This window comes from Lepus europaeus, chromosome 2 (genome assembly GCF_033115175.1).
Source record: "Lepus europaeus isolate LE1 chromosome 2, mLepTim1.pri, whole genome shotgun sequence".
In the NCBI taxonomy this organism is placed as follows: Eukaryota; Metazoa; Chordata; class Mammalia; order Lagomorpha; family Leporidae; genus Lepus; species Lepus europaeus.
Genome location: NC_084828.1, coordinates 139890418 through 139917814, shown reverse-complemented (window position 1 = coordinate 139917814; position 27397 = coordinate 139890418). Strand labels below are relative to the sequence as shown.

Genomic DNA, 27397 nt, shown 5'->3' with positions numbered 1-27397 from the left:
AAATGTAGAAGACAGAAAACTATTGTATCAAGAGCAGAGCCGACGACTTAACAGGAGGAAGTAGATTAAGCACCATCTACAAAAATGAGTTACAAAATTTCAGAAATTAAAGCACACCTAGGAAGCACAGCTGGAAAAGTTTTTATTAAAATAGTGGCAATCTGGGGCAGGTGTCCGAACTAGTCCTGAAGATACCACACGGGATGCTCGCATCCCATATTGGAGTGGCTGGGTTTGAACCCCAGCTCCACTCCGGACTCCAGCTTCCTACTAATGGGCACCCCAGGAAGCAGCAGGTGATGGGTCAAGGAGCTTGGTCCCTGCCACCTCCTGGGAGAGCTAGACTGACTTCCCAGTTCCTAGATTTGACCTGGTCCAGTCCCAGCTTTGGGAGGTATTTGGGGAGTGAACCATTGGGTGGGAGGTCTCTTTCTACCTTTCAAATAAATAAGTAAGAATTTTAAAAAATGATAATCTTAGAGAGTTCAATTGTCACTGAGAATATGAGTCTTATCTTAAAATAGTGCAGCGTTAATATGGCACCTCATATAGTGGTTTCCATGAAACGCTGAATTTGCGTTCAAATAATGACCCCAAGTTGCTTTCTCTTAGTCCTGGAGTTTCTGACTTGATGGCCATTTATATTTTATTTTACAGACCACAAGTGATTCTGAATGAGGAATTACTATTGTAATATTCTAAAGAAAGGTGATAACACACTCAAAATATTACTTAAAAGAAACAAGATTTTACCAATATCTACAAGTGTTTTCAATAAAATCTACTTATTAAAAAGTCTAGGCACATTAGAGTAATGTGAATATTCACTTGGGTAAAACACTTCATCTCTCAAAATGAGGGAGGGGCTAACCAACACACTACCAACAGCCAACCTGCTCTCAGGATGGTTTCTCCTGAAACCACCCACTGTTACCAGAGAACAGGAATACTCAATATGGAATGAAATTGTGGTAGAAGCTGAATTTAAAGTTATAAGAAAAGTATTTCATGACTTAACACAGAGTGTGGGCGCCACACAGCAGAACACGCCAGACAAAACGCTGCACCTCTACTCACCTTTCTGAAAAATCAGAGTCGATAAATTCTCTAGCCCGTTTCCTATCACTAAAAAGAAAAGACAGCATAAAAACACTTAACATATACACAACTTTATTTAACAGGGAAGTATTATAACTTGTCTATTCCTACACTGAATACATCCAAAGACAAGAATTAACAAAAATAAAAGATATGTACAAAATTTTAATTTTACCATGGGACCAAGACATCATGACATAAGAATCATAGGTTGAAACAAGCTTGACAATTAATATTTAGGGAGGAAATCATTGCATATTTACAAGTAAGAAGAAGAAAGTTTATTCATTCTGGAATGGCTGACAATAAAAACGCTAGACAGTCCTGTCAGCCCCAATACAAAGCACAGCGGGAGCTGAAAACACACAAATCCTGGTTATCTCCAAAGTGAGCCGCCGCTACTGGAAAGGGCTTGGTTCTCACGTTAGAATCCTTCAGGCCATGTAGAAATCCAAGGTTAACTTTTAGACCTACATGAGAATTTTCTTAAGGATTGAGACAGGTGATTCTGTCATTTCATCTTATTAAGATGCTGGAAAAGCATGTACACATATACAAAACTCTCCTGTCTCTCCTATACATGTATGTGTTTATGTAAACATGTATGTATGTATGTATATAACCATGCATATGGCCTAAAGCATTTGCTAGGATTGTTATTCCATTAATTCACTTAATATTTTTAAAGGAGATTCTAGCTCACACAAGACAGAACCATCAATGCAGATGCCACTGTGTAAATAACTCCTAAAGTAACAACTTCAAGGTAGAGAGGAGTATTTGGCCTAGTGGTTACAACCCCAGTTAAGACATCCTCATTCTATACTAGAGTACCTGGCTTTGGTACCCAATAATGCAGGCCCTGGGAGGCTACAGTGCTGGCTCAAGTGACTGGGATCCTACTACCCACATGGATTAAATATCCATTATTATCTGGATAAATATAATAATCCATAAAGATCTGGATTAAATATCAGGTCCCAATTCTGGTCCAGCCTCATCTCTGTTGTTGCAGGCAATGAGTCAGTAGAGGAGAGCTTGTTCTCTGTCTCTTACATTCGCTCACTCTCTGCCTTTCAAAATAAATACACAAATAAAACAAAAAACTTCTAAAATGACAAAATTAGATTTGGAGTCATTTATCTTAAAGTGTTTCTTTTTCTATGGAAGGATGAAATGCTAAAATGAAGGAGTGATAAATGTTGAGTGAGGGTACTCTACAGAGATGAAACAAAGATTTGATACCAAGAGTGGCAAGTGAGTAACACAGAAGGGACATTTGTTGAACAGGCCAACGTTCAAAAAGAATCAAGGGATGGGGCTGGCATTGTGGTACAGCAGGTTAAGCTGCTGCTCGTGGTGCATCCCATACTTGGGTACCAGATTAAGTCCTGGCTACTCTGCTTCTGTTCCAGTTCCCTGCTAATACTCTGGGGGAAGGCAATGGAAGATGGCTCAAGTACTCGGGCCCCTGCCACCCACGTGGACACCAGATGGAGTTCCTGACTCCTGGCTTCAGCCTGGCCCAGCCCTGGCTGTTGTGGCCATTTGGGGAGAGAACCAGCAGATGGAAGACCTTTCTCTACCTGTCTCTCCCTCTTTATTGCTCTACCTTTCCAAGAAATAAATAAACCTAAAAAAAAAAAAAAAAAAAAAAAAGTGGAAAGGAAAAATCTAATGCAAAAAGATACCTGGCTTCTTTTCCCTAATTCCTTTTCTTGCTTTTATGGAAATAAGAATTCAGAGGGGAAATCTTGAGAACATCTAATACTTAATACATAACTACTTAAAACAACATACAAGACAGTTTTTGTGTCGCCAAAGCAGCTCAATACTATAGCCATAAGAAGCAGTCCTGTTTCAGAGCTGAGAAGCCAGGAGATTCAGTTACAAGTTACTGTACTGGTTACTGGTTTTCCTGTTTACAAATGGTTGCTCCAGAGACGATTTACATCTAAGATGTAAAGTGAAATAAAGTAAGTGATTCTAAAGGAAATAACATTGGTTTTTATGAACTAAACTAACATAAAAGAATAGAAGGCGAGAGAAGTTAGGGAAAAAAGTTCAGAGCTCTTTTTAGAATTTTTCATTTTAAGGTTTTAAAAACAGTAATTTGCAACACACTTACCTTGGGACCCAGCCAGTAGCTTCTGCTATGTGTGTCTGAGTAACCATGGCTGGTGCAGGGGTGTATGGACTCCCAATCAGAACACTTCCTGAACTGGTTAGTCTCTGTGGTGTGCTTATAATCTGCAAAGTGAGGAACAAAGAAAACACTCCTATTGATTAAAAGGAGAGTACAGGCAGAAAACCTACACACGAGGACGACACCTTGCTGCCCCACCAACTAAAGTGTAAGCAACTTGTTTGATTATATTCCTGTAATTATATCCTAGGATCTTAAAGCTCCAGTGTCCTTAATATCACAATACAGCTTTCAGCAAGTAAACAGCAATCTTGAAGGCTTCCTTTAAGTACCAATTAAGAGAGAACAACATCTATAAGGACTGCATCACCGTTAAATAAGCCTTAAAACAGAAGTGACTATTCTATGCAAATGAAATGCTAATTAACTCAATTCACTGTTTAAATGAAATCTGTTTCTGAAGCCACAGTCTAAGTCACCAAATTAATTGTTAGCTTGCTTGGTACAGAAACCAAAGGCAAGGAGTCTTCGGCATTTCAAGCTCTTCCTCTGCATCTGAAAGAATAACCTCTGACCTGTAACAACAGTTCAGATTCAGTCCACATTTGTACACTTACTATTCGGGAACTTAGCTTCTGTTTCTGTTTGGCAATACATCAGCTTGTGGCTAGGAAGATGTCAGTAAACAAATAGTTAGGAATAGTTTTGGTAAGTTAATTCTATAGCTAAAATAAAACCAGGGGCCAGTGTTGTGGCATAGTGGGTAAAGCAACACCTGCAACACCAGCATCTGGTATGGACTGTGGTTTGTTTCCTGGCTGCTCTACTTCTGATCCAGCTTTCTGCTAATGTACCTGGGAAAGCATCAGAGGAAGATGGCAAGTACTTGGGCTCCTGCCACCCAGGTGGGAGACCCGGATGAAGCTCCTGGCTCCAGGCTTTGGCCTAGCATATCCTTGGCCATTGTGGCCATCTAGGGAGTGAACCGGCAGATGGAAGATCTCTGTCTCTAACTCTTTCAAATAAATAAGTAAATCTTACTAAAAAAAATATTAAAGTAAAATATAATAGAGTAGATGTCCAGAAAATTGTGATTATCTACAATACGCATTCTGAAGCCTGCCTCCAGAGAAAGGACGAAACTTTTGTACCTCACCGAAGTCTGCCTTGCACCCTAGGGATGTGCAGACCTCCTAGGCCTCCACATATCTCAGGGCACCTCCCCACGCCCACCTCCCTGCAGGATCTGCACAGGCAGCGAGCAAGCACACCTCACTAAAAACTGCCTCCTTTGCTGGGTCTAGCACAGTGCAGGGGAATGAAAGACATGATAAATATTTACTTAGCTGGGACAGTAGCCCAATTTCTAAAATTATGGGCAAGAAAAAAAAGTAGCTTCCTCATTCATTGGTATGCTAAGAAAGGATTATATAAAACTCAGCCAGAAAAAAATGTATAATATAAAGTGCACAGTTCTCCTTTCCATGCATCCCTAATTTAAATGTAATCATATGGTTTCTCTGGTAACACATTAGATAGGCAGAAAAGTCAGATAGTGCTGGACTTCAATCTGAAAATTTTCTGTGTTCAGTCAACTTCCTGATGCTCTACTGCCATCTACAGTCTGAAAAGCCAAGAAAGCAGACATATTTTGACGGGAAAAAGAATCTACATAAAGTGTTTTATTAAAGGCTTCCATTACTCAACAAAATTTCGGTTTTTACTACAAGAATTTTTTTTTTAACCTACTGAAATAAGATGGCCATGAAAATTCTCATCTATCAAATCACAAGATATGCATTTATACTGCTAGCCTCCAAGATAAGCTGCATAACCGTCAGATGAACTGTCAGGAGAAGGCAAACATCCTACATTAGTTTCCATAACCACAGAAAACAAATGAAACCTATCCCCCGCCCCCCCAAATCCAGTTTCCCAGAGACGAGAAGGGTGAAGGGTGAAAGGTGAAGGGTGAAGGGTGAAGGGCAGGTGGAGAGAGATGACTGCTAGCAGCAGACAGGCGAGGCTTCATCCAAGAGCTACCCAGATAACGGACACTTTCAAAGGCCACGGATAAGGATTTGAGGGCGAGGGGACAAAAATGCAAAGAAGAGGAAGAGAACTGAGAAAGGGCTCTAATTGGGTATCTCAGTCCATTTGGGTTGCAGTCACAAAATGCCTTAGACTGGGTGATGGACCAACAACAGAAATTTCCTGCTCCCTGTCCCAGAGGCTGGGAAGTCCTAAACCAAGCCACAGACCAAATTCACGTCTGCCACGGCTCCTGCTTGCTGCACTCCCATGTGACAGCGAGGCTGCTGGGCCTCTTTTATGAGGGCACTCGCTGCTCCCACTCAGGACAGCAAAGCGCTCACACCTCTCCACCTCCTCTGCAGACTACCACAGTGGGGGCTAAGCTTGAACAGAACGTGGGGGAACACACTCAGAGCCTCGCATTCTGTCCCCAGCTCCACCCTCCTCCACAAACTCCTGAGTCTCACACAGAAACATATTCCTTCCACTCCATCAGCTGTGGAAGTCTTAACTCCTTCCAGTATCAACTCCAAAATCCAAAGTCTCATCTCTATCAGGTATGGGTGAGATCCAAAGGGGTGATTCATCCAGAGACTAGTTCCCCTGCAGTGGGAGCCAGGGAAACCAGACAAGTTACATGCTTCTGAAATACAACCCTGGGACAGGCATAGGGTAGACATTCCCAGAAAAAAGGGATAATAGTTCTTAACCAAATTCATACCCAGCACGGTAAACATGAAATCTTCAGGTCTGAGAATTAATCCTGACACACGGGACTGGGGTGTGAGTCCCCAGACTCCAGGGCTTTGTTGGGACCGGCCCAGAGTGCAGTTCTCTTCCTCCTGCCTGCGGTTCGACCACCGCTTCACTGGGCACTTCTGCCGTCAGGGCTTTCTGCAGAGCCCCACCCCGTCGGCAGGTCTCTGCCAGGGCGTCCTCAAACTCAGGCAGGAGCAGCCATGCCCACGCTCATACACTCTGCGCTCTGCTAGAGGCCCCAAGGGTTTTACAACCTGCGCCGTCTCGAGGAGTGGGTTCCGTGCCCTGCACTGCACCTATGCCCACTGGAGCCACGCTTGGAATGGCTCAGAGTTCTGTGTCAGGGAGCACGAACTTGAGGCAGTGCCAGGCAGCGATGGCCAAGGTCCCATAAGCTCCCGAAGCCGCACTTCTGATACAGTTCTTTCCCCTGGGCCTTGGTACTCTGAGCATGTGATGGGATAGGTAGCACCAATGGTCTCTTCAATGCTTTTGGGTTCATTCTCCACTGTCTTGGTTAACAGAACCAGGCTTTCACTCATCTCATCCATTCCAATCTCCTTATCAAAAGGTTGCTTGGCAATGTTTTGCTCTCTCCCAGACATGCATGTTCATACAACATGGACAGGTTGAGAATTTCACAAATCTTCTAAGTTCTGTCTCCTTTTTGATTACAAGTTCCATCTTGTATCTCTCTTCTTGAATTTTGCTATACACAGAAGTCACACAGGGGTGCGTGTTACGGCATGGCAGGTTAAGCCACCACCTGGGATGCTGGCATCCCGTATTAGAGCGCCGGTTTTGGTCCTGGTGGCACTGCTTCTGATCCAGCTCCTGCTGATACACCTGGGAAGACAGCTGAAGATGGCCCAAGAACTTGGGCATCTGCCACCCATACTGGAGACCAGCATGGAATTCCTGGCTCCAGGCTTTGGTCTGACCCAGCCCTGGCTGTTGCAGCCATTTGGGGAGTGAAAGACTGTTCTATTTCTGTTACTTTGCCTTTCAAAAAAATTAAACAAAAAAATCTTAAAAAAAAATAGAAGCCATGTCACACCCTCAAATACTGCTTAGATTTCTTCCACCAAATTGAAATTCCTTCTTCCACAAAACACTGCCTCACAAACATCACTGTCAAGTTATTTGTCACTTTGTGACAATGGTCTTTCCTGCTCCTCACTTCCATCTGAGATGCTTTAGGCCTTCACTGCTCCCATTTCTACCAACACTGAGGGAGATCACCTGAGGCCATCTTTAAGCAAACAGGCTTTCTCTCCAGCTCTCCTTTTCCTCTGAGCCCACACCGGTCACCCTTTATGGTCTACACATGGCAATATGGGCTGGTTCTAGGCAGCTCTTCCAAGCGCTGCCGGTCTCTGCCCAGCTCTCAGCTCCAAAGCCACTTCTGCACCTTAAGGTGTTTGTGACAGCAGCAACCAACACTTCTAGGTACCAAGTTTTGTCCTGGTCTGCTGCAACAAAATACCTTAGACTAGGCCGCTGATAAATTTCTGAGATTGCTCAGAAATCTGAAAATAGAGCTACCATATGACCCAGCCATCCCACTCCTAGGAATTAGAAAATCACTTTGGGGCCGGCGCCATGGCTTAACAGGATAATCCTCCGCCTTGCGGCGCCGGCACACCGGGTTCTAGTCCCGGTTGGGGCACCGGATTCTATCCGGTGGCCCCTCTTCCAGGCCAGCTCTCTGCTATGGCCCGGGAAGGCAGTGGAGGATGGCCCAAGTCCTTGGGCCCTGCACCTGCATGGGAGACCAGGAGAAGCACCTGGTTCCTGTCTTCGGATCAGCACGATGTGCTGGCCACAGCGACCATTGGAGGGTGAACCAACGGCAAAAAAAAAAAAGGAAGACCTTTCTCTCTGTCTCTCTCACTGTCCACTCTGCCTGTCAAAAAAAAAAAGAAAATCACCTTGGACACAGGGAGACAAATTAATGTCTTGGGCTGGTCCAAGACAACTCCAAAATCCTCCTCTTGTTCTGACTTTTGTTTTGGTTTATGGTGACTGGGTTAGTAGTGTACATGACTGCTCATCGTCAGAGCTAAGCTTTTTGCAAAGAGCTTACATGCACGTTAGTTCAACCTGACCATGGGAAGGCAAGTTTTGTTTCTCAAAGAGGAATTCAAATTTGAGTCACAGCAGCAACTAAAACACCAACAGCAAATGGTCTGTCAAAACACAGAGGCACTGTAAGGGCTAGATTCATAAAAGTCTGAGTGTGTTTAATTTGGTGCTTATATAATCACATTTCAAATTACAGACTTTAAAGTCAAGAGCCTTATCTCATCTGTACCTACTGAAGAGTGCGCGGGGTGGGGGTGGGGGCCCTAAATGCTCAGCCAATGTTTAAAAACCTACCCTGAATTACCTCGAAATGGGGACATCTATTTGAGCCTCCATGAGGTTTGGATTACATTCTTCACATACCTAATGGTAAACTGTGTTGTATCTTCAGCTTGAATTCTACAGATGATTAATAGTTCTCAACTGACCGAGGACAATGTCACATCCAGAAAGTGACTTTAAAGTCTTTCTGAAACCATTAATTATGCCTTTAGAGAAAGCAACATATTTCCCATTTTATATACATTACTTCTACTGCTAAAGATGGAAATGAATTGCCATATTGTTTTCTCTGCACTGGCCCTTTAATGGGAAGGTTAAAATTAATAGTTCCAAACACAGGTTAACTACTGGGTCATATACTGAATTTATCGGAGGATGCAAGCCTAGGCAGTAAAGCTTATTTTAAAAGGAAAAGAAAAAGGAAGAGAACATAAAACATAATGGATTTCAAATCAACTTTTTTTTTTAAGATTTATTTATTGAAAGAGTTTTACATGGAGAGAAGAGGAGACAGGGAAAGACAGAGAGAGTGAGCTCCCATCCACTGGTTAACAATCATACAAAGAGAAGGAAAAAGCTTCGTCTTACACACCCACAGGCCACTAATTTAAATATATGAAAATCAAACACTGAAGAGTGCAATGCCTTTCTTCTTAGGAATTAACCAGCTACACTCAGATAAAAACAAACTTTTAAAAAAGTAACAGAGGGATAATAAACTTCACTGTAATATTTAACCAAACATCTTCGGTACAATTATCCTTCAAATCAGTCTTGCCTAGGCACAGTTTCACTTCTAAGATTCAATGATTGTCTTACCATTTGGGGTCCAACATTCACATTTATTGGTCCTAAGGTTTTTGGTAAAATCTTTGTTGGTGAGTTGGTGCTGGAAACGGGAAATGCGACAAATGAAATGTTACCTGCAATGACATTGAAAGAGGAAGTCAGTGTTCTGTAAACCATGGCCACGCTCCACCTATAAACCCATGGTGCTCACTCACTTTGCTAATTTATGATTATCTTAAAAAGCATATCATGGGGCCAGCTGTAGCACTGGCTGCAGTGCCGGCATCCCATATGGGCGCCGGTTTGAGACCTGGCTGCTCCACTTCCAATCCAGCTCTCTGCTATGGCCTGGGAAAGCAGTGAAAGATGGCCCCCTGCACCTGTGTGGGAGAGATAGAGGAGGCTCCTGGCTCCTGGCTTTGGATCGGCTCAGCTCTGGCGGTTGTGGCCATTCAGGGAGAGTCTCTGCCTCTGCCAATCTGTAACTCTGCCTTTCAAATAAATAAATAAATCTTTTTTTTTTTAAAGCATATTATAAGGGGCCAGCACTGTGGCATAGTAGGCTAAGCCCGGGGCACCAGCATCCCATGTGGACACTGGTTTGAGTCCCAGCTGCTCCACTTCTGATCCAGCTCTCTGCTAATGGCCTGGGAAAGCAGAAGAAGATAGTCCAAGTCCTTGGGCCCCTGCAGCCATGTGGGAGACCCAGAAGAAACTCCTGACTCCTGGCTTCAGATTGGTAAAGCTCCGGCGGTTGCGGCCAATTGGGGAGTGAACCAGAAGATAGAAGATGTTATAAACTCTACCTCTCAAACAAATGAAGTAAAATCTTAAAAAAAAAAAAGCATAAACAAGAAGTTTTACCAAAAATCCACATTTGACTGCTTTGTTGTAGTGAATACTGTTAGTTCAGCTGAGTAAGTGTCTTATTTACAAAAATCTAGTGTTCCAGTCTATCTGACAATTACCTATTAACCTTTCAGTTGGTCTCTAGAGGAAAAAAAATTTAGAGTAAACATAACGCATACCATAGCTTATGGCAGATTTGTGATAAAATTAGATCTTTAATACATATCATGGCTGGGGCCGGCGCTGTGGAGCAGTAGGTTAATTCTCTGCCTGCGGCGCCGGCATCCCATAAAGGCACCAGTTCTAGTCCTGGCTGCTCCTCTTCCCATCCAGCTCTCTGCTGTGGCCCAGGAGTGCAGTGGAGGATGGCCCAAGTGCTTAAGCCCCTGCACCCACATGGGAGACCAGGAAGAAGCACCTGGCTCCTGGCTTCGGATCGGTGTAGCTCCGGCAGTCGCGGCCATCTGGGGAGTGGACCAACGGAAGGAAGACCTTTCTCTCTGTCTCTCCCTCTCACTGTCTATAACTCTACCTCTCAAATAAATAAATAAAATCTTTAAAAAAAATACATATCACGGAACATAACAGTATAAAGTATAACACGAAAAGTCAAATAAATGTCTATTTGAATTTCTTTATAGTATAAAGTATGTATATTAAAAGTTGTATTTTCAAAATGTCCAGTTGGAAATCTTTTGAAGTTGACAGTATTAGTAAACAGGAAGCTAAGTTGTTACTGAGGGTGGCAAGATTGGCTCTGAATAGTGTTTAAGTAATTTCAGCACTTTCAATTTCAAATTAACACAGTAAAATGCTACCCAAAAAAATCTACCCCCCAAATTAAAAGCCAACCAGTTAGGTTCCAAACAGCAATATCAACTATGAAACTCCTCTGGGCAAACTGCAGTTTATCTATCAGAAGATAACAGAACACTGAAACAGAACAAAGGAGATCAAAAGTGTGTGAAAGAGGCCTTTCCTGAAACCCTCAGGGAAGGCAGCGCTGAAGAGCAGACGCCTGCTCAGGCTCCTTCCTCTCAGGCTCCTGCACCCCGGTCCCACTCGTGACAAATGACTGAGTCTTGGTATACGATCATCCTCCACCCAGCCACCCAATCTAGGAGCAACCTGCACTCACGCCCTCCGCATTAGGTGAGCACACCCTTCTGGCTGCTGGCACTTGTTTCATTTCTAACATCTTAGGTGGTGGTTCACAATCCTCCCCAGGCGATGGAGGCCCCGGGAGGCAAGGAACTCCACCAGGGTTGGGTTTAAGGGAGCCTTACAAGTTCTCCAGACGTTTGCACGGTGCAGCCAATGGCAGCCTACCTCACAGAGCTTTCCTAGCCACTCCACACGAGTAGCAAACCTGTCTTTCCACTGAGAAAACTGTTCTAGACAGTCCCCTACTCTAGGCCTTCAAACACTGCACACATCAGTTCCCAAATGCCTCTGCATGTCCTCAGGATGTCATCACAGCTGCTGTCTCAAGATGCCCCCCTTCCCAGCTCCGGCTTCAGCCACTCCCCAGCTGGTCAATACCTCCTAGTTCCAGAGAGGCCCCCAGCTTCAGCCAGCTGGCTCTGCTGTCCACCTTTCCCTCTGCTGCAAAGGCCCTTCTCTGCTGGGTCAAAAACCAGACAAACCCTGCCTCAGTCCTGGGTGACTGCTATGCACAGCCCTGCTCCAGGGGCCAGGACAACAGAGTGACACAGGTGATCACTGCCCCATTTTATACACGACCAAACTGAGTCTGAGGACAACTAAATGATTTGTGCAGGGTCCCCTGGCCCGTGTAGGTCCCAGCGTCCACTGCCAGGGCCTGTGCTCTGTCACCTCCTCCTTCTTCCAAGCTGTCCCAGCCTCTGTGCTCCGTGGTCTGGCTCTTGCTCTCTTGCTTCTCATACGCTCTGTTCTTACTGACCAACAGTCCTGAGCTGAGTAGGCCATCTTTCTTGGCTTTGCACCTCAGCACCCAGTCTAGTCCCTGACACAAGACAGGTGCAGGACACTGGACCAACCGTGGCCAGCACAGACCAGATGGCAGACTTCCTGTGCAACACAGCCCAGCTGCCAACCTTTGTGAGTTTTTTCAGCAGGGATCATCTCTCATATTGAGCTGGAAATCAATTTAAGGGCCCAGGCCTTTGTTGATTCTGTTTTAAAAACATAACAGACCAGCTAGAATTATGAAATTACATTTCCTAGCCTTGTAACTCTGTAACTCTCCCACCTAAAACATGCATGTGGTACTTCAAAAAGTTCCTGGAAAAGAGTAAAGAGACAAGTTTATTTCACTGCAAAACATTTTTGAAATCTGGGGATAATTTTTCCATAATACACAATTCCCAGGAACTTTTTGAAGACCCATTTGTATATTAGTGATGGCCAAAAAAAATTTTTAAAAATAAAGATTATTATAACTCTAAGAATCTACTGCAGTGGAGAATGGTAATGTATGATTATAACCGAGAGGCATGTGTTATGGAACCTGTAACTGTACCACAAACTCAATCCTGAGCAGAAGAACATGTCATAGAAGAACACAGCCTGGGAAAGAGCTGGCTTTCTTAGAAGCTGGTTTTTAAAAATTACTTTAAGGGACAGGCGGCACTGTGGCACAGTGGGATAAGCTGCTGCATGCGGCACTGGCATCCCATATGGGACCAATTCGAGTCCCAGGTGCTCCACTTCCCATCCAGCTCCCTGCTAACACGCCTGGAAAAGCAGTAGAAGAGGGCCCAAGTGCTTGGACCCCTGCACTCATGTGGGAGATCAGGTAGAAGCTCTTGGCTTCCTCTGGCCCAGCCCCAACCGTTGCAGTAATTTAGGGAGTGAGCCAGTGGATGGAAGATCTATCTCTCTCTCTGTATCTCCCTCTAACATTCATTTCCAAATAAATAAATCTTTAAAAATAATGACTTTAAGGCTGCTGAAAGTTTAAGATGAGATCATCTTTGCTACATTATGCTAGAAGCAAAGTAAAGGGGCTGGCACTGTGGCGCAGCAGGTTAAAGCCTTGGCCTGCCACACTGGCCTCCCATATGAGTGCCAGTTCAAGCCTTAGCTGTTCCACTTCCAATCCAGCTCCCTGCTAATACGCCTGGGAAAGCAGCAGAGGATGGCCCAAGTCTTTGGGAGTGAACCAGCAGTGAACCAGCTCTCTCTGTCTATATCCTTCTCTTTTTCTCTTTTTCTTTCACTCTCTCTCTAATATTTTACATACCCCCAAGCAATGTTTGAGGGTTCCACTTTTTTTTTTAAGATTTATTTGAAAGGCTGAGTTACAAAGGTGGGGGTGGGGTGGTCTTCCACCTGCTGGTTCACTCCCCAAATGACTGCAATGGCTTGAGCTGGGCCAATCTGAAGCCAGGAGCCAGGAGATTCTTCTGGGTCTCCCACGTGGGTGCAGAGGCCTAAGGACTTAGGCCATCTTCCACACTTTCCCAGGCCATAGCAGAGAGCTGGATCAGAAGTAGAGCAGGGCTGGCGCCACGGCTCAATAGGCTAATCCTCCGCCTATGGCACCGGCACACCGGGTTCTAGTCCCGGTCGGGGCGCTGGATTCTATCCCAGTTGCCCCTCTTCCAGGCCAGCTCTCTGCTGTGGCCCGGGAGTGCAGTGCAGGATGGCCCAAGTGTTTGGGCCCTGCACCCGCATGGGAGACCAGGAGAAGCACCTGGCTCCTGGCTTCGGATCAGCACGATGTGCCGGCCACAGCGACCATTGGAGGGTGAACCAATGGCAAAAGGAAGATCGATCTCTCTCTCTCTCTCTCTCTCTCTCTCTCACTGTCCACTTTGCCTGTCCAAAAAAGTGGAGCAGCCGGGACTCGAACTGGCATCTATATGGGATGCTGGCACTGCAGGTGGCAGCTTCATCCACTGCACCACAGCGCCAGCCCCTTTAACTCTTTCCGATAAGATAAATCTTAAAAAAAAGCAAGAAACACAAAAGCAGATGCTTAAGGTTAGGGAACAGATTGAGTCTAATCTTAAAGCTAACATTAAAGGAAAATAAATCTTTGGTCAAAACAAAAAGGAAAGCATTAAAGCCAGAACTGCCAGGCTGGTTAATGTCAAAGGAATTTGGAGGAAACATAGTAAATTTGACACACTGATTTTAAAGTGCATCTGGAAGAGTAACAGCAGAGAACAGCCAGGAAAATTTTAGGGGCAAAAAGAGTAACAGGGAAAGGGAAACTACCAGAAGTTACAGTCATTGGAATAATGTGGAAGTGGCAGAGAAGCAGGTGGAGAAATTGACGGGGGGCTGGCAACTCTTCTAGCACTGAAGGCTCCCAGAAGGTACCCCAGTGGCCTTGAGTTTAAGCACCAGCTCTGGCCCCAGGCTCTAGCTTCCCTCCAATGCAGAACCTGGGAGGCTCCAGGAACTGGGTTCCTGCCAGCCCTGTGGCCCTGGGCTGTGTTCCTGGCTGCTGGCACCAGCCCCAGCCATCATAGGCACGTATGGAGTGAACCAGCAGATGGAAGCTCTCTGTTTCTGTCTCTCTGATATAAATAAATTACGGGCAGTAGGGTGGAGAGATACACCCTAGTACATGAACTAGTATTTTTTAGGTTGACAGTTGAGGCGATGAGAGAAGAGGACTGTATAATCTATAAGCACCTTACTAATATGTACTAATATGCATACACTGACTAGGTCACTTTTTAAAGGAAAGTTTAATTTACATACAGTAGGATTACAATTTTGTTTTACCCTAGTGTTCTGAGCACTTAATAAACACATACCCCACCAAAGTCCAGGACGCTTTCCAACTTATAATCAGGGTTAGAGGTAGGCTTGTCTTGTGAGGCTGGACTCTGTATATCTGGGAAACACCAATGTTTCTTGAGAGATTTATAAGCCCCTAAAAAAGGCATATTTTTTTACTATGGTAGGTTACCTAATTTGATTCTTCTAAGAGAATGTGATAGAGGCTTGGGTGAAGGTTTTTCTTAAAACTAATTAAGGGAGAAAGAAATTTTTTTCCCAGAGATTAATGTGAAAAAAATTATTGACACTGGCATCATCTAGAAAAAGCACAATAAATTGAGGTTTTTTGGTGCTGGCGCTGTGGCTCACTTGGTTAATCCTCCGCCTACAGCACCGGCATCCCATATGGGCACAAGGTTCTAGTCCCAATTGCTCCTCTTCCAGTCCAGCTCTCTGCTGTGGCCCAGGAGGGCAGTGGAGGATGGCCCAAGTGCTTGGGCCCCTGCACCTGCATGGGAGACCAGGAAGAAGCTCCTGGCTCCTGGCTCCTGATCGGCACAGTGCCGGCTGTGGCAGCCATCTGGGGAGTGAACCAACGTTAGGAAGACCTTTCTCTCTGTCTCTCTTTCACTGTCTATAACTCTGTCAAAACAAAAAACAAAAAACCTTAAGTTGGTTTTTTTTTTCCAGTTTAATTAGACATACTGAAGTATAGTAACTGTAACTGCACCCTACTGAAGAATCATGAGTGAAAGAAATTTTTGGTATCTAGACAATTTTGGTTCCAAAAGAAACTGAAGTTTACCATTATTCAAGAACTTAAAATAAATTTTGAGCCAAATCGTGTGCTTGTGCCTAAGTTTGGCAAAAGCTTTCAGTCCCTCGGTTTCCCCTGGGTGATCTCACTCAGTTAACTGAGAGAACTGCTGGAACCAAAATCCAAGCCACTTGAAAAGTTTTTGTTTTTAATAAACACAACTGAGTGCCAAGAATTGTCCCTGGACAGTGTCAGGCTCCTACTGCCAAGAGCTGAGATCTAACGCCAAACACTTGTGAGAAACTGTTTGGGCTTGGTTTGGCTCACTTCTGCTAACTGGGGAAATCTGGAGTAACTGGCTGTTTGCAGCCTATTTAAATATGTCCTTTTGAGTTAAAAAAAAAATACAAATATTCTGCTGCTGAACTTAGCTGATTAGTTTAGTAAATAGCTGACTTCTGTTTCCGACTCTCAGGCGTACGGGGATGCCAGTGGAGCCGCTCTCCACCCCGCCCAGGCGGGCTGCCTGGTTAGACTGTGACGTGCTCATTCATGGATCTTCACCTTGTTTCAGCACCAGAGGCTGACTCATTCTCTCTCGTAACAGCCTTGAAAAATTTTATTTATTTATTTGAAAGACAGAGATACAGAGAGAAGAGAGAAATCTTACATCCACTGGCTCACTCCCCAAATGGTTGCAACGGCCAGGGCAGGACCAGGCCAAGACCAAGAGCCAGGAGCTTCTTCTGGGTCTCCTGTGTGGGTGCATTTGGGCCGTCCTCTGCAGCTTTCCCAGGCGCATTAGCAGGCAGCTGGCTGATGCTGCAGGCAGAGGTCCTCAGTGGCAGGGTCTTACCTACTTAAGCCATCATCACCTGCTGCCTCTCAGGGTCCGCATGATTAAGAAGCTGGACTCGGGACCAGGGCCGTGGTTCACTTGGTTAATCCTCCACCTGCGGCACGGGCATCCCATATGGGCGCCGGGTTCTAGTCCCAGTTGCTCCTCTTTCAGTCCAGCTCTCTGCTGTGGCCCGGGAGGGCAGTGGAGGATGGCCCTAGTGTTTGGGCTCCTGCACCTGCAGGGGAGACCAGGAGGAAGCACCTGGCTCCTGGCTTCGGATCGGTGCAGCGCTGACCATAGCAGCCATTTGGGGAGTGAACCAACAAAAGGAAGACCTTTCTCTTTGTCTTCCTCTCTCTCTCACTGTCTATAACTCTACCTGTCAAATTAAAAAAAAAAAAAGCTGGATTCAAACCCAGATACTACAACATGGGACGGGGGCACCTTAACCATTAGGCCAAACCCCTCCAACTAAATATATATATGCACCCACTTTGCCACACCCTCACCAACTCAGAGGGCATTACGAGATTTCTTAACCTTTGACAGTGAAAAGTGAAAAGGTTTATTTTTGTAAAAGGTCAAGTTTTTGATTAATTTACCTTTTCAGTATACTGGATGTTTGGCTGTAGAGAAATTTTGACTTTTAGCAAAATCTGTTAATCTAATCCTTTCACTTAAAATTTTTAAATTCTGTATTATGGTTAGAAGGGCCTTACTCATTCCTAAATTATAAAACCACTGCATTTATTCCTTATAATACTTTTATGGTTCTAGCTTTTATTTTTAAATTTTTGCTCTTTCTGGAATTTAGTTTTGTGCAAGCTAAGAAATTCAAATCTGAGGGGGGCAGTGCTGTGGTGCAGCGGGTTAACACTTTGGCCTGAAGCACCGGCATCCCATATTCAGAGTCTCGGCTGCTCCTCTTCTAATCCAGCTCTCTGCTATGGCCTGGGATAGCAGTAGGAGATGGCCCAAGTCCTTGGGCCCCTGCACCTACGTGGGAGACCCGGAAGAAGCTCCTGGCTCCTGGCTTCGGATCGGCACAGCTCCGGCCGTTGTAGCCAATTGGAGTGAACCAGCGGATGGAAGACCCCTCCCTCCCTCCCTCCCTCCCTCCCTCTCTCCCTCTCTCCTGCCCTCCCTCTCTCTCTCCCTCTCTCTCTCTCTTTCTCTCTCTGTGTAACTCTGACTTTCAAATAAATAAATCTTTTTTAAAGAAAGAAAAGAAATTGAAATCTGAGGTTTCCTTTATCCTAATGCACAATCTCTTGTCCCAACATCATTTCTTAAGCAATCACCCTTTCCCCATTGGCTTGAAATGCTACCTTTACAAATAACAAAAGTCTCATATATAATATATAAATGGAATACTTTATGAGCTTTAATTTCTGCTTTGTCGACCTTTTTTCTTTAGGAAACAGCCTGGTGGTTAAGGTGCTCATGTGCCAAATTGGAGTTCTGGCTGTGGTTCCTGACTCAAGCTCTCCACTAACATAGACCCGAAGAAGCAGCGATGAAAGCTTAAGAGATTGGGCTCCTTCCACCCCTATCAGACACCTGGACAGATTTCCTGGCTTCCAGCTTTGGCCCTGGCCCAGCCTCAACAGCTATGGGCATTTGGGGAGTGAACCAGCAGATGAGACTGTATCTCAGTGCCTTTCAAAATACATGTATATTCTGTATCAACCACACCCTTCCCTCTCTGCTGGATCACTCTCATCAGCACATAAACACACATCATCTCTTCTACCTTAAAAACAAGGAAACTTTTCTTGACCAACTAGCAATTCCTTTCTGTGGCCATCTACAGCAAGACTATTCACAAACGGCCCACACTGGCTGCTTCTACTCCTTCCACTTCTCAGTTTCTGGGCTCCTTTCCCCCCACACCTCCACCGAAACACCTCTTGCCAAGGTCATCCATATGTTGCCAAGTCCAGTGTCAAATCTCAGCTCTCGGCTTCCTGTAACCTGCCAGCCACATAGGACTCTTTTAAAATCACAACCCCCTTCAAAACACTTTCTTCACTGGTCACCCAAACAACTTCTCCCTTGGCTCCTCCTGCGCACCCAGCCGTTCCTTCTCTCCCAGCATTCAGGAGCCTGAAGTTTGGTCCTCCGACTTCCCTGTCAATCCTGCCTTACTGCGTTGATCCCACCTAAAATTCATGGCCCGAGGCAGGCACAAAAGTTCACATCCGTATTGGAGTGGAAAATCTCTCTGCTCCTGCCTTTCAAATAAAATTAAATAAATTTTAAAAATGTAAATCTCGGGGCAAGTGTTATGGTACTGTGGGTTAAGCCACCGCCTGCTATACAGGCATTCCATTTGGGCACCAGTTCAAGTCCTGGCTGCTCCACTTCCAATTCAGCTCCCTACTAATGCACTTGAGAAAGCAACAGAAGATGGCCCAAGTGTTTGGGCCCCTGCCACCTATGTGGGAGACCTGAATGGAGGGGGTTTTAGGCTCCTGGATTTGGCCTGGCCTATCCCCAACCATCCCAGCCATTTGGGGAGTGAACCAGCAGATAGAAGATCTCTCCCTCTCTCACTCTCCCTCACTGTATCTCCCTCTCTATGTTTTTAACTATGCCTCTCAAAGAAATAAATAAATCTTTAAAAAAATGCGCTGATGACTCCATACACATTTCTCTAGATTAAACCTCTCCTGGTACTTCAAATTCATATCCAGCTGTCTTCTCATATCTCCATTCTGATATCTTATACTCAAGCTTAACACATCCAAAACCTTTCATCTATTCATTTCAGTAAATGTCACCTCTATTCTACAATTATTCAGACCAAAAAAAACCAAAAACCCAAATCCTTTCTCTCAAATCCGACATTCAATTCATCAACAAACCTATTTGGCAGGCCTTGAACACAGGCACGCCTCACCACTCTGCTCCAGGCCATCACCTCTTGCTTGAATTACTGCAGTAACCTCCTGATTCATCTTCGGGTTTCTGCTCCTCCCACCCTGCTAACTCTATTTCCTTGTTGTCCAACAGAGGAGGCACCAGACACACGTGGCTAATGAGCATTTAGCATGTGGTCAGTGTGACTCAAGACCTAAATTTTAAATCTATTTAATTTTAATTAAGTTTTAAAACTAAGGTGGTATAAAATGTTTTAACATGACACTCTGTTTTGGTAGTACATACCTTATAGCACATCAACTGCTGAAAATTTAGCATCTAAACTGAGGGGGGCTTCATGTGTAAATTACACATCACATTTTGTATAAAAGATGTAAGCTATCTATTAATAATTTTTATTAATTACATGCTGGATGCTAATGTTTTGGATAAATATTTTGGTAAATGGATAATGTTTTGGATAAATGTTTGGGTTAAATAAAATCTATCATTAAAAATGAATTGATCTGTTTCTTTTTACTTTCAAAAATGTGGCTACTCATTATAAATGAGAGTGTCAATTGTTAAATCAACAACAGGAGTCACCGTGCACTTGCTCCCCATGTAGGACCTCTTTCCTTAATGAATTGTACTATGAGAATTAACGTAAAACTTGTCTTCAAACAGTACTTTATACTTTGTGTGTCTGTGTGGGTGCAAACTATTGAAATGTTTACTTAGTATAGAGTTGATCTTCTGCATATAAAGATAATTAAAAATGAATCTTAATGAAGAATGGGATGAGAGGGGCCAACGCTGTGGTGTAGTGGGTAAAGCCGCCGCCTGCAGAGCCGGCATCCCATATGGGCACTGGTCCGACTGCAGAGCCGGCATCCCATATGGGCACCGGTCCGAGTCCCGGATGCTCCACTTCCGATCAAGCTCTCTGCTATGGCCTGGGAAAGCAGTAGAAGATGGTCCAAGTCCTTGGGCCCCTGCACCCATGTGGAGGACCTGGAAGAAGCTCCTGGTTCCTGGCTTTGCATTAGGACAGCTCTGGCCATTCCAGCCAATGGAGAGTCAACCAGCAGATAGAAGATCCCTCTTTCTCTCTCTCTGCCTCTCCTTCTCTCTCTGTGTAACTCTGATCTTAAATAAATAAATCTTTAAAAAAAAAATGGGATGGGATGGGATGGGATGGGAGAGGGAATAGGAGGTGGGACAGGAGTCGGGGTGGGAGGGCAGGTATGGGGGAAGAACCGCTATATTCCTAAAGCTGTGCCTGTGAAATTTATATTTATTAAATAAAAGCTTTCAAAAAATATGTGGCTACTAGGAGATTTAGAATTACGTAAGCAGCTCCTATTATACTACTGAGCGGCACTGGTTCGTCCTGCACCAAGCATTCAGAGCGGCACTTCGAAACCTCAAAGCGTTCCCTTGGCTTCGCACCCCCATCAACACAAAGCTCTGTGTCACCGGTGGCCTTCCTCTCTGACCTTGTCCCTTGTCAGTCCCCCACCCCAGCCCACTCCGCTCACCTACACTCACACAGGCCTCTTCCTGGAGGACTATGCATTTCAAAGTTCCTCTGCCTGTAGTTTTCTTCCCCTGGAGACCCCAGGGCCTTAATTCCCGTCTCTGCCAAGTTTCTGCTCATCATGCCGGCAGGAGATGCCTGCCCACCTGCATCAGCTCCTCCTCATTCCTGGTGTTCACCCCAGCCCTTCTCCCTGTACAGCATCTTACGGACTCACAGGTACTTGCCTGTGTGACTACTATGACTTAGAGCCCCTCACAACAGAAGTCCTGCAAATTCAGGGGCTTTGCCATCTCATTCGCCGCTGTCTCCTAGCACCCAGTACAGTGCACATGTAGCAGAGCTAACAAATGCTGGTCGGATGAATGAAGTAATGACTGTATGAACGCCTGCATGTAACCACACAGCACGAACTCCTGAGACACAACCACGCCATGAAAACGAAGTCCCTTCCCATCCCCAACAACCACCATTTCCTTCCCTAGTGACAACTCCAGTGCCAGTTTTGATAAACTTCCAGAAATACAAAAACATATATGCAAAAAATAACATTTATCTTTATACATATTTATCGGTTTCCATGCTTTTTTTTTTTTTTGTCCACTAAGAACACTGTATTCTACCTTAGGTATTTTTTCCTTATCCGTATCATGTAATGTTACCTCACTATTAATTTGGTTAGCGGCGCAGTATTCCTTTTTTATGGCTCCAGCAGTTTATCTGTTAAGCCCTTTAGTAATAGAAAAGCCTTCACTGTTAAAAACACTGGGGCAATGACTACGCACATGACTTTACACCCACTAACTGTCCCATCTGGTTGCACCAATTTCCCTTCCCTTTAGAAATGCATTACAGCACCCATTGCCACATATCCTCACCAACCCAGTGAGTTACTAAATGCTATTTTTTTTATAATGTTTATGCTTTCAAAAAGCATAGCACTTCATTTTGGTTTTAATATGTTGTTACTAGGCCAGCTTGGGGAGTAGCAGGTTAAGCCACTGCTTGCAACAGCAGCATCCATATGGGCACTAGTTTGTGTTCTGGCTGTTCTACTTCCGACCAGCTCTTCTATGTGTTGTTATGAGTAGGATGTTCATACTGTTAGCTACATCTTTTTCTTAAAAGTCACCTGAATCTTTCCTGAGAATTATGTCCACCTCTTTACTGGTTGTTGCTAATTAAAAAAAAAATTTTTTTTAATGTGTTCACTTTGGAGGCATAGAGGAGAGAGACCAGGAAAAAGAGAGAGTGCTCCCCAGATGCCAGAAGAGGAACCCAATCACTTGAGCCATCACCTGCTGCTTCCCAGGGCCTGCATTAGCTGAAGCCAGAGTCAGGAGCCTAGGCCCAGTATCAAACCCATGTATTCCACTGTGGGATATGGGTGTCTTAACTGATAGGCCAAATGCCCACCCCAGTAATGATATTTTTATTGGTAGAATCTCTTTAAATATTTAAGGAGTATGATCATTCTTTTGATATACCTGTGGCAAATATTTTTCCCAAATAAATATATCTTAAGAAAAACAAAAAGAAAAAAAGAAAGAAAAAGTACTGGGTGTTTTCCTTTCTGTACTACCCTTTTAACTACTGATTAGTAACTATTATAAAAGATTATCAACAGTTTCAAATACTGTACTACAGAGGTCAAGTCACAACAGGTCATTTTTGGAAAGGGAAACTATTTTTTAAAGATTCACCTTATCTATTTGAAAGGCAGGGAAAGGAGAGGGGAGGGGAGAGGAGGGGAAGGGAGGGGAGAGGAGGGGAGGGGAGGAGGGTCTTCCACGCCCTTCCCAGACACATTAGCAGGGAACTGGGGCACAAGGGAAACAGCAGGGACTTGAAGTGCTCATATGGGACGCTGATGTTACAGGTGGGAGGCTTAATCCTCTGTACCACAATGTCAGCCCTTTGTTTTGCATAAAAAAAGATCCCACAATTTTTTTTAAAGGTATTTATTTTCATCTACTTGAAAGGAGGGGAGAGAGAGAGAGATCTCCCTCCACTGGTTCATTCCTCATCTTCCCACAACAGCCAGGGTAGGCCAGGCCAAAGCCAGGAACTCCATCCAGGTTTCTCATGTGTGTGGCAGGGGCCCAAGTACTTGGTCCACTATCCTTTGCCTCCCAGGCACATTAGTAGAAAGCCGGATTGCAAGCATAGTAGCTGGGACTTGAACCGGCACTACAACATGGTATGTAGGTGACCTAAGCAGTGGCTTAACCTGTCACACTGCATTGCCCACCCTGAGATTATATCATCTTAAGACCATATTCTTTATTTTAGCTGGTCAGACATCTACAAAGCGATGTAAGTCAGTAAAAACAGGCAGACCAGTGAGAAGGGATATAAATAGCTCAGGGGCTATCTATCACTTTTATTTGAAAAGAAACCCAAGCCCTGTAGGTCAACAGTGCTATCTTCATAAATGAATCACATACCAATAACTCACAATTAATTTGAGAGCACAGCATATCCAAGTGGAGCTATCCACCCTGTGAGATCAACACATCCTTGTGTAATGTGCACCTGCAGAGTGGGGAGCAAAGGTAAGGACATAAGCATGGCTGCTACTCTGACTTCCTTCATTTTTATGTTTGAACATATGCAGATAGCTTCTTTCTTAAAAAACAGTTCCCATTCTATTTAACAAGCATGGCTATAAAGTACATTAACAACTCACCCACTTTACCACCACTGTTATGTTCCATTTGAGAGCATTTATACTCAATCATATTCGCTTAAGATCAAATCCAAAGGCAGTCACCATTACTAAACTTTCTTAAGATTTATTTTGTATTTATTTGAAAGCCAGAGTCACAGAGAGAAGGAGAGAGACAGAGGAAGATTCTCCATTGATTGTTCACTCCCCAAATGACCGCAAGGGCCAGGGCTGGGCCAGGTCAAAGTCAGGATCCAGGAGCTTCCTCCAGGTCTCCCACCTGGGTGCAGGGTCCCACGCACTTGGGCCATCTTCAGCCGCTTTCCCAGGCTGTTAGCAGGGAACAGCCAGGTCTTGAACTGGCACCCATATGGGATGCTGGCATTGCAGGTGGCATGGCAGCTGAACCTGCTGCACCACAGCGCTGGCCCCATTACTAAACCTTTTAACTGAGTGATTACACCACCACTATAAGTACACTAGCTGAGAAGACAAGAGTTTAAAGTACAACGGTTGACATACCCTCTGAAATCTCCTCTCTGTAACTGGTTCCAAAACAGAATCAAGCACCCCGCGTGCACTGGTAAGCACAGAAGATGCACAGGATTCCTACATGTCACAGACCCGAAGCACAGTCTCCATGTTTTTGCAGCCGTGAGAGTCAGGACACAGAACTTTTATTTCCCCATTAGAGCACGTACCCTGAATCTTTCCATGAGCCAACGCAAGGTCCTTGCAAGGGCCATAATGAGCACAATCCTGAGTGGTTCAATGAACCTTACACTTGTAAGTGAGGCTTCCCTAGAAGATCACATCTGCTCTCCTGGCTCTGATCAGCATTTTTAATCAGTGGACACCTTTCAAATGACGAGCTAGCTCCTTTCTCTGGACTCTGGAACCATAAGTATCCTGGACTCTTCAGTTTGAAAGGAGAAAAAACAAACATTGCTTCTCCATCTTCCCACGGGCCAGATTTAAGCAGTGCTTCCTCATTTCTTAAGCAAACGCCTTGATTCAGTCTCTGCTAACTGCAATATTCTTTCTTTAAGATTTACTTATTTATTTGAAAGGCAGAGATACAGAGAGAGAGGAGGAGAGGCAAAGAGAGAGAGAGGTCTACCAACCGCCGGTTCACTCCCAAATAGGCTGCAACGACCAGAGCTGTGCCAATCCAAAGCCAGGAGCTTCCTCCAGGTCTTCCCATGTGGGTGCAGGGGCCCAAGGACTTGGGCCATCTTCTACTGCTTTCCCAGGCCATAGCAGAGAGCTGGATCAGAAGTGGAACAGCCAGGACTAGAACCAGCACCCATATGGGATGCTGGCACTGCAGGCAGCAGCTTTACTCGCTACACCACAGCGCCAGCCCCAGCTGCACTATTCTAACTGGTTTCATTTAGTTAATGAAACCTCAAAGCTAAAAGACTTCAGAAATAATTTGGTCCCTGCTCACTAGGGCCGTTCCCTTTTAGTTATTTTTAAATTATCCACCCCAAAACATCTGTTTTAGCCACAGGATTGATCTTGCTGTCCTTTCCCTGGCTTCTGTATCTTAGTTAAACATGCAATTTTTGATCTTTCTTCTGTTAACCTTCTTCAGTCAAGGAACCTTTTTAAGTCTTAAATCTTCTCATTTCTCTTCTACCTGCTCAACTAAAATTTCCTATTTTGGGCAATGCATTTTGTGCTGAAACTGAGTAAGTTTACTACATGCCATTCAGCGACGTTCCTCCAGCCCATCACAACGGCTCTCCCCAAATGTGTTTGGGTTATGAGATGTGCTGCGATAGGGAGGTCCTCTTGCTCACTCCACTGGACACACCCAAAGAATCAGAAACTACGTGGGTAACTGTGCCTCTAATAGGTGCCTCACGTGATTCTTATCATTAGGCAAGGCTGAGAAAGAAGGACTGCTTCAAGTTCCCCTCTTCCGTTCGTCCAAATTAAAGAAGAGTGTAAGTAGACTCTATTCCATTAAGCTTAAATTTATTTTCATTTTGAAAAAGAGAAAAGACTGGGTAACCCTTATTTCTTCACGTTCTTGTTCTTAAATGTTGTATTTGTGCAATGGTTTATCTTTATTTTCAACCACCACTTTTAGTAACATCACCACAGCCAATACCCCGCCAGATGGCACACAGACATTGTTTACAGGCCTAGTAAAAGAGAATGAGTAGAAAGCAGCACAGTTTATCTCCTACCAACAGCCACTGAATGGCTAGAGCAGATCAAGACAGCTGGGTGCAACCACAAGGATCATAATTTGTGAATATTAAAATACCCAGGAGTGCTTAATTGGAAACCATTCTCACAACCCCTCTGAGTTGGTAGCCACTGTCAACAAATCATTTTGAATTTACAGTTAAGTAAGATCTTTTTCTAGTATTTATAAAAAATGACAATAAATACAGGCAGATCTTGAATTAAAAAGCTGGGTTCTTAACAATAAATTTGTAATTTTAAGACACAAACAAAAAAATCAAGGTCCACCTATGAATTACAGTTTCAAAGCAGCTCTTTTCCTTGGTAAATAAAAAAGGAAATAATTGGATTCCATAATACCATGTGAATTAACTCATCCAAAGCTGCAAGTTACTGATGTCTTCTCTCTCTCTCCCTCCCTGGACAGACAGAGACACACCCAGACAGACACAGAGAGAGAGGTCTTCCGTCCACTGGTTCACTCCCCCAAATGCCTACAATGGCCAGGATGGGCTGAGACTGAAGCCAGGAGTTGAGAACCCAATTCTGGGTCTCCTTTGTAGGTGGGAGGAACCCAATTACTTGAGCCAACACTGCCATCCGTCAGGGTCCACAGCGGCAGACCTGGAGTCAGAAGCTGGAGGAGGGTAGGGTACTGGACTGACACAGTATGGAATGTGCATGCCTAGGCCAAATGCCTGCCCCACTTGGGGGCATATATTGAAGAAGAGGACATCTTATAGTTAGACATCAATGTCAACAAAGCCCTTTTGTATTCATTCAAAGACTTCTTCAAACATACTGGGTCTACCTTACACACAGGTAAGTGCTCAGTAACGGATCTCTTCACTTTGGTCAGAGATATAGTCAATGGGGTTGCCAAATTTTCACCAATGAGCAGAGCACCAAAAAACCAATGTTCCATAATCATGGCCTGTAGCTTTGAGGTTCTATCATCTAAACATCCATTGAAAATACTAGTCCTTCGAAACTTGGTGAAAACAATGTTATTACACAATAGGTTCCTGGGTCCCTTCCCAAAATACAGTGAACTCACAATACACCCAAAGCACTGTGATTACACCGCTTCATTCGTTCTGAAGCTGTAGAAACGGTTTTCTTTTCAGAAAAATACAGGCGCCAGGCAAATCTTCCCCCTTACACCCACCCCTGAGGTGGGAAATTCTTAGGTAGCTATTAGCTATTTCTAACCACATCTACATGTAAGGCAGAGAGAACATTTAAATCAACCACTGTGGGGATTCTGACTTGGGGAACAATGAACAGGTGAGGCTGATTTCCTCAGGACCTCAGTTTTGGGCTACAGGGGATATAATGGAAGAACCCCAGGTACCTTGCTCCTGAAGTCTTTTGTTAGTATATATTTTGTTTTCTTTTCTAAAGATTTATTTATTTATTTGAAAGTTAGAGTTACAAAGAGAGAGGAGAGGCAGAGAGGCAGAGAGAGTCTTCCATCCGATGGTTCACTCCCCAACTGGTCGCAATGGCCAGAGCTGCACCAATCTGAAACCAGGAGCCAAGAGCCTCCTCTGGGTCTCCCACGCGGGTGTTGGGGCCCACGGACTTGGGCCATCTTCCACTGCTTTCTCAGGCCTTAGCAAAGAGCTGGATTGGAAGTGGAGCAGCAGTGTCTTGAACTGGCTCCCATATGGGATGCTGGTGCTTCAGGCCAGCACGTTAACCCACTGCACCACAGCGCCGGCCCCTTGTTTTCTTTATTTATTTGAAAGGTAGAGAGAGAGAGAGAT

The 27397-nt window shown here is 44.5% G+C and overlaps 1 protein-coding gene across 13 annotated transcripts in view; it reads right to left on the bottom strand.

Annotated features, from left to right (window-relative positions):
* TFDP2 (transcription factor Dp-2) overlaps window positions 1–27397 on the bottom strand; it is a 184218-nt gene that overhangs the window by 36173 nt on the left and 120648 nt on the right. For 8 of the 13 annotated variants that reach the window (XM_062213854.1, XM_062213855.1, XM_062213823.1 and 5 more), the window contains 3 exons: window positions 9224–9327; window positions 3227–3348; window positions 1078–1125 (listed from right to left, as the gene is read on the bottom strand). In XM_062213854.1, the coding sequence (XP_062069838.1) occupies window positions 1078–1125; window positions 3227–3348; window positions 9224–9327 (274 nt within the window). Of the gene's footprint in view, window positions 1–1077; window positions 1126–3226; window positions 3349–9223; window positions 9328–23208; window positions 23297–27397 lie in introns of those variants that run through there. The other 5 variants (XM_062213862.1, XM_062213871.1, XM_062213837.1 and 2 more) reach the window with 3 other exon arrangements.